The sequence below is a fragment of the Gekko japonicus genome, unplaced genomic scaffold (assembly GCF_001447785.1).
Source record: "Gekko japonicus isolate JY-2015 unplaced genomic scaffold, Gekko_japonicus_V1.1 scaffold244, whole genome shotgun sequence".
Lineage (NCBI taxonomy): Eukaryota > Metazoa > Chordata > Lepidosauria > Squamata > Gekkonidae > Gekko > Gekko japonicus.
The window spans coordinates 388,587-399,032 of record NW_015165838.1 but is presented as its reverse complement, the minus strand read 5'-3'; the positions used below and the strand labels follow the sequence as shown (position 1 = coordinate 399,032).

Genomic DNA, 10,446 nt, shown 5'->3' with positions numbered 1-10,446 from the left:
ATGCATGGGGCTGAGAAGTGTGTATGGACATATCAGATGGGGTAATATGTAGACAGATGTCCAAAGTATCTGTTAAAAGCTTGAGAACACAGAAAGGTTACTGCTGGATGTATAATATGTAGAGGTCATTAAATGATAGTGTGTTTGTTTTGAGAGGGCAAGGGGAGTCAGTACTGATGCAGCTGTTCGCACTAGGCGTCAGTGAACACATCCAGTGGGCATCGCTGTTATGAAATGCTGGCATGCAGATGACCATGTGCTAAAGTATGTCCCCTAGGGCTTTTGTTTACGAAGTAAAGTGCTATGGTTACAGCAACGAATAAGCTGGCTCTGTTCTGTCAAATAGCCTTTATGCAGCTTACCTTTTCACATTTTAAAATGCCTCTTATAAAGGAGCTACATCAAATTTTATTCATCTGAGACACAGAAATCGGGGGGAAAAGTTATTCTTTTGTGCGTCCTAATTTGGCTAATTAGATGTTTACACACCATGTCATTTCTGTTGTGTTTAGCATGTATTAGTGCTTCTTGTTGTAAAGGTTCTTCTTAATTTAAAAATTATCTGGTCTTTCAGGTTAAATTGACATGCTGGTTTTACTTCATTTCACAGCATACGAAAGATTAGTGTTGCATAAGGCTTGCAAATTTTGAGGTGCCAGAGTGGAATCATTTTGCCATTTGAAAAATCCTAGGGGAAAAGGAAAATAAAGCATTTTATAGTTGGAAATTTTGCCCAGGCTTTGAACATTACTGTAAAAACATTTTTTTCAGTGATAAAGCTTAATTGAGGCCTCTCTACAGTTAATCAGGTTAGTCTTTCTTGCTAATGTTACAGCTGTTCTGGACTGATACTGTGAGGTATGTAGTTGATTAAAAATGTGGCTTAGTTATTCATAACTGAATGAGAAATTTTCTCATGTTTTCCAATAGCAAGTGCTTCAGTTTTCCTAATACAGATCCAGAATAGTACTGAATTTAATATAGAGTAACTAATGTGGGCTGGAAGTTTTGATGCACACCTGCTATGATGGCTAAGGTAATGGAACTTGAGGGGGAGAGTCAAAAGGCTGACTGATCCTTTGAGAACTTACTGGAGGAAGATGAGTCTCCTTTTTGACCTCTTTTTCGAGTACTCTGAGTACTAATAGTTTCAATATTCACATGTTTGTGGAGTTTCCGTGTTTAAACTTCAATTAGAAACATATGTTCATATATTCCACACTCTTGGCTGCTATTCTGTAGAGGGTTGCCAAGTCCCCCCCAGCCACATGCGGGGGATAGGGGGTAGGGTTATCAGATCCAGGTTGGGAAACTCCTGGAGATTTTGGGAGGGAGCTTGGGGAGGTCAAGGATATCAGTGGGGTACAAAGCCACAGAGTTCACCCTCCAAAGCATCCGTTTCCTCCAAGGGAACTGATCTGTGTAGTCTGGAGATGAGTTGGAATTCCAGGGGATGCCCAGGTCCCACCAGGAGGCTGGCATCCCTAATTCTGTAGCTTTTAAGAGCAGCTTTGTAAGTTAAAAAACCCCTGAAAATAATATCAGTGCATAAAATGAAAGTAATACTTGCTTGTCCTTGCAGATGTGTACTGTAGGCAGTGTTTAGAATGTTGCACTCAAGGTCTGCCAATGATAAAAACCTGCTATGTAATTTTAGAACAATCTAGGCTGAGGTAGTTAACAAAGAAAGAGAGCGAGAGAGTGTTGGCCGAATTGCTTTATCTACAGCAATTGGCAAATTTTAGATGGGTTCTTGCCAGTGTTTACCAAGGTCCAGTTCCCACCAAGGGTTGCCAGTAAAAGGAGTCGAGGCTGGTGTTGCTAAGATAACTGTCTTTTACTTAAGAAAATATAAATCACATACAGACAATACTGATGCACTCACACATTCAAACAAGTTCCTTAGAAATACAGGGTTAAAATAAGCACTTTTGCATTAGCAGGTAGGGTTGATGATGGGTGATACTTATCTGTCTTCACAGCATTGGTTGTTCCAATGAAGAATGGATGGGGAGAAAATAGAAATCAAAGGGAGTTTAACACACCACTAGAACCAGCCAGCACGTGTGGGCAGTAGAAGCAAGGGTTTGGGATAGCAAGCTGGACAAAGGGGGAGTTAAAGCAGACAGGGGATGTTGGGGGGGGATGCTAGCTAGTTGATCAAGTAGAGAGAGAGAGAGACCATGTGACTGGTTCTCTTCTTTTATCGGAGATCCAGGAGATGGGTGTTGATGGTGCCAACCTCCTGGCCGACCTTCCTGTTAGTCCGTCCCAAAACTAATTCTATTGGTTGCCTATAGGAGTGGAAGGTTACCTAAAGGAGTGGTCAATATTGAAATCTAAACCTTACTCAAAGAGGGCCATCTGGGCAGGTGTGAAAAACTTGGCCTCACGATGCTTCCTTGAGATGTAGATGAAGCTTGGCCATTCCCTTTGTGAAACAAATGTCAATTTGACAGGAAATGCCAATGTAGAACAAAGCATGGATGAGTCCTACGTGATCACTACAAGATCTGCAATGGGGGCTGTTTCTTCTCAAGTTGTTGTTTTCTTACTGCTTACAATAATGGAGGTGTGTGTGCTTCTCCACCAGGCTGACAACTGTAACTGAAACCTTATTCATGTGTAAGGCTTATGCAGGCACCTTCTATGTGTAGTATCACAACAGGTGACTTGTACAGCTTTCTGAGCCTGTGTGTGTGTGTATGTGCACAGTCTATTGTGTGTGTAGCAGCAAATATAAATCCATAAAGCAAAATATCAGTCTTATTCCTTAACAAGAGAACAGAAACAAAAGAGGAAAGACTTCAGTCTTTAGGCTTTACCATGTATACGTGTGTGTAGAGGTGTGCACACGAGCATGTTGTTTAACACATCAGACCTCTACACCAAAGTACTTGGTAAATGTTAACCATACATACAATATCTGTGAGATGTGCATATAAAACAGCTCCTTAGCTTAAAGTAATAGTTATCAATATATATTTGTAATTTCTCATGCAAGAATATTGAAACTTTCTCCTTATAAAGTAGATTTTGTACATATATATATATATATATAATGGTAACTCTAGTATGTTCCTTTGTGCTCATTTCAACTTCACACTGCACAGTATTCCAGGTATTCAGATGTTATTGTTCCTGAATAAAGAGTAAGAATCCAGTAGCTCCTTAAAGACTAACAAAATTTGTGGTAGGGTATGAGCTTTCATAAGTCACTGCTCACTTCTTTAGATACAGCTAGTGAGTCCATCTGTCCTATATATTGGAAAGTGGAATTATTTCAGATAAGTAGATTGTAGAGGGTTTTTTTATTCTCAATCCCTTCAGTATAATGTTAATTCTTCTGCATCTGGTGAGAAAGATGATATCTGTTTGTACCTGTGCAAGTTTCTTCACAAGGTTTCTCACTAAATGCAGGAGACATAACATTATACCAAAGGGAATGAGAATAAAAAACCTTCTACAATCTACTTTTGTGTATAGATGGACTCACATTCTAGCTGTATCTGAAAAAGTGAGCAGTGACTCATTAAAGCTCATACCCTGCCACAAATTTTGTTCATCTTTAAGGTGCTACTGGACTTTTGCCCTTTTCTGCTGGCACTGTTAGCATGGCTATACGTCTTGAATAATAGAGTGGTACTGATGCATTTCTCCTTTTCTGATAAACATCAGGTTGTTTCAATTATGTTCCATTTCTGGATAGCTTTGTCTGTTGTTCTATACATTTTAGAGGAGTAATCTTTTCCTATTTCTATTTTTGCAGATGTGAATGAGCTGAAAGAATGCCTTTATGTACTGGTGAAGGAGCAGCAAGTGCTAGCCAAAAAAACTGCCACCACAACTCTGTCTGCTCTGAGGCTAAAGCAGAGGCTTGCTATCTTAGAACGCTATTTTATTGCATTAAATAGAACTGTTCTACAGGATAATGTCAAAGTGAAATGGAAAAGCAGCAATATTCCCCTGCCTGCGGTGGACAAAAAAAGGTATGCAAGCTTCTTTCAGAGAATCTCCCCCCCACCTTTGCTGTTTGCCCACAGCATATGCGTTCAGTTTCAGTTTATTGTTATTACAGTCATCGACCAGTACGATCCATTTGAAATAGAATAAAAAAGAATTCCCAAACTGACACTAAAAACAGCATACACTTGACTCAACAAAACTGTATCACTAGTGGTGCCCTGACTTGGATAGCCTGGGCAAGCCCGAGCTCTTCAGATCTTGGAAGCTAAGCAGGGCCGACCCTGGCAAGTACTTGGATGGGAAACCTTCAAGGAACACCAGGGCTGGGATGCAGAGGTAAGCAATAGCAAGCTGCCTCTCTGAAACATCCAAGCCCCACTAGGGGTCTCTAGAAGTCAACCATGACTTCCAGACACATGTGTGTGCCCACACACACACTCACAAAACCCTCCTATATCACTAGTGGTGATGGTGAGTATGACTATGTACTAGTATCAGTTTATAATCTTGGTTTTGTACCAGCAAGATTATCAATGTCTTATGTAGCAACAGCTTTAAAAAAATGGTGCTAAAGCTTGGATTGCTTGGATCTTTTGAAGTATTAGGATAATTCCCAGGTGTTTAACATCTGGAGAGTAATCGTATACTTTAGATCAAGAAATGCATGCATTTTGCCTTAACTGATTCGTATTTGTTACAGCCCCAGGCCTGTAGGCAAAGGTGTAGAAGGTCTTGCCCGTGTAGGATCCAGAGCAGCCCTTTCCTTTGCATTTGCATTCCTACGTAGAGCTTGGAGATCAGGTACAGTTGAACAGTACTGTATATCTGATAGGGCTTGTTTGTCTGCCAGTGCAGTAATAGAATTGTCATCTAGCCATTGTATATCCCTTCAGCTACAGTAGGTTTATAACTTTAATCTCAGGAATTTTAGTAATTAGTTCCTAGCTCACTTACTGTTTGAAGGCATGGCTCTGAGACAGAATGATTTATTGTGCATATGCTGCTTTTACACTGTGAACCAAAGAGGCATGTTTGACACTCCCAAGGGGCTGTGCAAACCCAGTGGCATTTGACTTTGAACAGCAGATTTGCATGCTCTTGCAGGTCCCTTCAGTGTAATATCAATGTGTTCTATGGCAGGTAGGCTGAGAGGCACAAGCCCAAAGCCTCCTTAGATGTGCAGAACTGGTTTTGCAAGCGCCATATAATTTTATCTTTATACTTACCCTTTTTGAGTTAGGGTCTTGTTCCCCCTCCCGTTTTATCAGTACAGATTTTAGAAATAAGGCCTCTGTTTATTCTATTTTATCAATATAAACTATAGCAGTCATGTAGCTTTATAATCACTTAAACCTGCAGAAAAGTTTTGATGAGATGCCTTTATCTTAAGTTGTATTGTATCTTCTGTAATGCAAAATATTCTAACAGGACTAACACACACAACATTAACGTTAGGTGAGGATGCGGACCTTTGCAGCGAGTTGTTACAGGAGTCGCTGGATGCCCTTCGAGCATTGCCAGAAGCATCTCTCTTTGATGAAGGAACAGTATCATCTGTATGGCTGGAGGTTGTGGAGAGAGCAACTAAATTTCTAAGGTCTGTTGTAACTGGGTAAGTTTCTTCTTTAAATATTGCTTGAATGTCGCTTAGACCAGAGTTCAAGTTTCACATTGAAAAATTCCAGTCAGTAGTTCTAGTATGATGATGTTGCCTTTCTTATGTTTGCTTGAATAATCCTCTAAGCAATCTGAAATTAGATGTTTAAGTGTTTCTTGGAAGACAATAAAAATGAGGACGAATGTTGTATTTTTGCCATTTTTTTAAATTGCACAACCTGGATTTATATATGGAGTCTGTATTTTGTAAATGCAGGTCAGCGTGAAAGAGTAAAATGTTAAGTTAACAATCTGCACTTGCAAAAAAACAGGAAAGAACAATCAACATTGTAATCTAATGGCCGAGATAGTTTTTGTGTAGCAACATTAGGTTATACACTGGTTTTACTTACATGTATAGGATATTAATTGTTTTCCTTTATTCCTGTTGTTAAATTAGAGACATCCATGGAGCTCCAGGTTCAAAAGGTTCAGGGAACATTCCATTGCAAGATCAGCACTTGGCGCTTGCTATACTACTGGAATTGGCTGTCCAGAGAGGCACACTAAGGTAGGCTACTGAAAAAATCTGTTGCTTCCGAGTCTGCCTAGGGGAGTGTCAGTATGACAGTCTTTATTGCCTCATGGTTAAAGTCTTGAGGCAGGGTCTTTAGCCTCTCTGTTTGTGACAGAAATGGTAAAAAAGGTTTCTTTCACAGCACACTCCATCTTGGTATGATTTTTTCCCCCCAGCCAAATGTTGTCTGCTGTTATGCTGTTGCTTCAGCTCTGGGACAATGGCACAAGGGAAACGGACAATGAACGATCAGCACAGGGAACCAGTGCTCCTCTTCTTCCTTTGCTGCAAAGGTTTCAGAGTATAATTTGCAATAAGGACATGAGCAGTACTGAAGAAGACCTTCAGGTATGCACTTCTGTACGAAAATTAATTTAGACTGTGGTCCAAAGCACAGTGGCAGGCAATGACTTTTCGTTGATGTTGATGGGATTCTCTGCATTGAAATGTGCTTATGTGAAGATTGTGGTGCCCACTGCAAGTTGCAGCTTGCTGGAGTGTTATCACTGTTAACGGTTACATCATGTGAAGTATCTTCATTGCACTTTGAGTATCTGTTTTTTCTGTTCCGAGAATAGTAAGGAACAACTCTGCAGTGTGAGATTTAAAAGAAATTATACTTTTAAATCGTGCATTTCAGTGCTTTCTTTCCCTCATCACTATGAAGAACATGAGTGGAGAGAATTAGCTTGTTCCAAATTTTCATTGTCAGTTGAAATGAAAATTGACAGTATTTTAAGAACTATGCTGATAACCAGAGACAGACTTTCTTATGCTGCTCTGTTAAGTACTGTATCATGTTATTATGCGTGTTTTCATTTGCAAAGGTTTTAACCTGGAGGTTACTAGCCGCTAGCTGTTGTATCTCCCATTAAAGCTTTAATAACGCTAAATTGTGACAGAAGGAATTTTTGGAAGAATAAATTGTGACGTGGTCTACACTGTAGCATGGTTTGGGAAATCTTGCCTGAAATGCTCTTAATATCTTTTTAAGATGTTGACCTACCCTCTGAGTCCCAATGAAAACTTTCTAAGGTACCTAATACTGCCGCAAGACAACGAGCTAGCGATTGATTTAAGACAAACAGCCGTTGTGATTATGGCTCATTTAGATCGCCTGGCAACTCCTTGCATGCCTCCACAGTGCAGCTCACCTACATCTCATAAGGTAATGTGCATGAGTTGTGAACTTTGGTAATAGAAGACATTAGTATAAAACAGCAGGCTCTAAAGATCAGGTTAGGGTCTCGAAGGTTATAGTCTATAGAACTCCTAACTCTATTATTGCTTTGTGTAGAACAGCTAATCTTGAGGCCGTGTTACAAAGTGGTTTTTTTTTACATCTTCCTCACTTTCAAAATTGTATAATGGCATGGAGGGCTATATGAATATTTTGTATCTTTCCATCAACAGGCACAGCAAACGTTTTTGGGGTTTTACATGCCTTTCCATTTTCAGGGGATAATATACTAATGAGAAATAACGTCTCTGTTAAATTGACACAAAAAGAAAATATGAAAGCTTTTGCCCCATTACGCTTTTACACAGTTTTGGTAATCCCTCGGTTCAGATGATTCAGAGAGTCAGTGTGTTGTTGTGGTTAAGAGTGGCGGACTCTTAATCTGGAGAGCCAGGTTTGATTCCCCACTCCTCCTCCACATGCAGCCACCTGGGTGACCTTGTGGGGAGAGGAAGGAAAGGTGATTGTAAGCAGCTCCAAGACTCCGTCAGGTAGTGAAGGGAGGGGCATAGAACCAACTCTTCTTCTTCTTCAGATACTTTTCACTTTTCTCTTGCTATGTGCACATCCTTATCTCATGTGTGTCTAATTTTAATCATGTTCATAAAGTGGCATGTTAAAGCAAAAAACTCGTAGAAGCAAAATAACTGTTAATCTAGAATGTACCAGGATATCCTTGAGAAGATGGTTTTGTTTTGAAATGTGGTCTTAAACAAAGATTTGCCTTTCAGGGTTCTTTGCAAGAAGTCATAGCCTGGGGGTTAATAGGATGGAAATATTATGCAAATGTCAGTGGCCCAATTCAGTGTGAAGGACTCGCTAATCTTGGAGTTACACAGATTGCTTGCTCAGAAAAACGCTTTTTGATCTTATCTAGAAATGGTCGTGTATATACACAAGCATACAATAGTGACACACTGGTAAGTTTTTCTGCTTTTTCCCCAGTATTTTCTTATTGTAGCTATTAAAATTGTAGCTATTAAAATAAATGTTTGTATTGCAGATAATAAAGCTATGCTATTGCAGATAATAAGGCTATGCTAACAAAATAACCAGTAGTTTGGCAATCTTGTATTCATATCTGTTCTGTTATATAGTGTTTTAGTAGTTTAGTTAATTAAGAGTATTCCAGATTGCTTTGGCAATAGCTGACTGTATTGTTTCTACCTCCTTAATTTATGTTGGAAATACTTGTTGTGAAGTTTGTTTTGGCTAGTGAAAATGGTTGATTCCTGTTTTCAGTACACTGTTAATGGAAAGTGGTCAACTGTTGAAAGTTCATTTCATTAATTTAGTTGAAGTATGTTTTTTGATGCCTGGCCTATAATTTCTTTAAAGAAACAGACTTTTCTCTGCATTTATCTCCTTGTTTAAATACATGCAATGTTTTGATTGGGGTATGTTGTATATTTCACATGTGTAGGTTCCACAGTTGGTGCAGAGTCTTGCTTCTAGAAATATTGTGAAGATTGCAGCACATTCAGATGGTCATCACTACCTTGCACTGGCAGCAACTGGAGAAGTTTTCTCTTGGGGCTGTGGAGATGGTGGGCGATTGGGCCATGGAGATACTGTGTAGGTGTACTAAAGTATTGGGGACTAGGAACGTAAAATGTGTTTCCCTGAAATGCCAGTTAAGTAATGGGGCTGTACCATGGCTATTCATGATGCAGCAGTCTCTGGGAACAAATAATGCATAATATATGTAAAAAACAAGTTACTCTTTACTCTTTTGCCTCCCAGCAACTCCTTTATACACACATACGAAGCATGCTAAAGCACTAATTGTCCCTTCACCTTGGCTACCTTGCACTTCTGGCACACACTGATGCAGTCTGCTCAACAGGGGAATTTCTTGCAACATGCAACTACAAGTAGTGTTCGTGTCAAACTTGTATTAGTGGTATATAGCAGGGGCAACATTCTGGAAGCCAGCTTGCTGAGAATATCTATGTATGGGAATTAATAGCGAAATTAGAGAATGGATGAGTGTTTTCAAGAACTGCATTACGTATTGCAAAGGGTTATGGGAAAAAATTCTCCAGCTTTGAAAAGGATTTGGTGATGGACGGTCTAATAAAGATTAATATCACCTATTGCTTAAACATACCGGCTGTCTTGAAAGGTCTGTCAGCAGAGTATGATAGAACCTCAGTACATGTATTTGTGAGTAAGCAGAATGTCAGTCCTTTGTATACTTCTTAAGAGAGGGTAAATGATTTAGGGTGTGTGATAAGGCATAACTTGTGGCATTGAGATAGGTTAGTGCTGCCTGGATAGCCATAGGCTGTGAGATTTGGACAGAAATTTACAAGTGTAATGTGGTTGCTGTTAGGGATACAACAAGAAAACAAACCAATATTAAGAAGACATCATTTTAAAAACTCCTGAGATAGTTGTGGTTTTAAAAATTACTGCTTTCTTTTTTGAAAAGCAATCATTTTTGGCAGAAGGCTGTGCAGACTTCTACTCAGTTTAAAACTTCATATATGGTGGAATTGTAGAGAAAAATATGTAATGCCTTTGTGTAATTGCTGGGTCCACCTCTGGCCCGGAGGAAGGAGCCTGGGTGCTCGCAGAAGGCTGGGGAAGGGTCAGTTCTCCATTTCCCCCCAAGTAAGGCACAGGGTATAGTCAAAAGTGCTTTATTATCAAGGAGTGCTCTTGCCATCTCTTCCCACAGGGGTGGTGCTCTCTCACTGTCCTGTGCATGTCAAGTTTGCCTGAGCCTCCACCCCCAGCTCCTGTGCACACCCATCTTTAAATCCCTCTCCAATTGTTGTAGTTCTCCAGGACTGCAAAGGAGGGGCCCCTTGCTTCCTCACTGGCACCACTCCCACCAGCCAATGGCACACCCTCTCCTCTCAGGGCAGCAGAAGCACCCATCATCCAGCTTTGTCCCACTGGTTTAACCCTTGCTCTGCCACTGCTGCCATGCCTTCACCCCACTGATGGGCCCTGTGTAGGCGTCTTTACCTGCCACACTATGTTACAAAGAGATGCTGTACTTTTTTACTTTGAATGCTGAAATGCACTCTGTCTTTGCTAGTCTGCCCTAGTGTGTAGG

At 40.1% G+C, this 10,446-nt stretch overlaps 1 protein-coding gene across 1 annotated transcript in view; it reads left to right on the top strand.

Moving 5' to 3' along the window:
* The window catches only part of HERC2 (HECT and RLD domain containing E3 ubiquitin protein ligase 2), a 121,707-nt gene that overhangs the window by 15,279 nt on the left and 95,982 nt on the right, over positions 1-10,446 (top strand). Inside the window, exons 4-11 of the mRNA XM_015410976.1 lie at positions 3,770-3,989; positions 4,667-4,767; positions 5,422-5,578; positions 6,023-6,133; positions 6,316-6,487; positions 7,134-7,307; positions 8,111-8,299; positions 8,803-8,954. Coding sequence (XP_015266462.1) covers positions 3,770-3,989; positions 4,667-4,767; positions 5,422-5,578; positions 6,023-6,133; positions 6,316-6,487; positions 7,134-7,307; positions 8,111-8,299; positions 8,803-8,954 — 1,276 coding nt within the window. The remainder of the gene's footprint in view (positions 1-3,769; positions 3,990-4,666; positions 4,768-5,421; positions 5,579-6,022; positions 6,134-6,315; positions 6,488-7,133; positions 7,308-8,110; positions 8,300-8,802; positions 8,955-10,446) is intronic.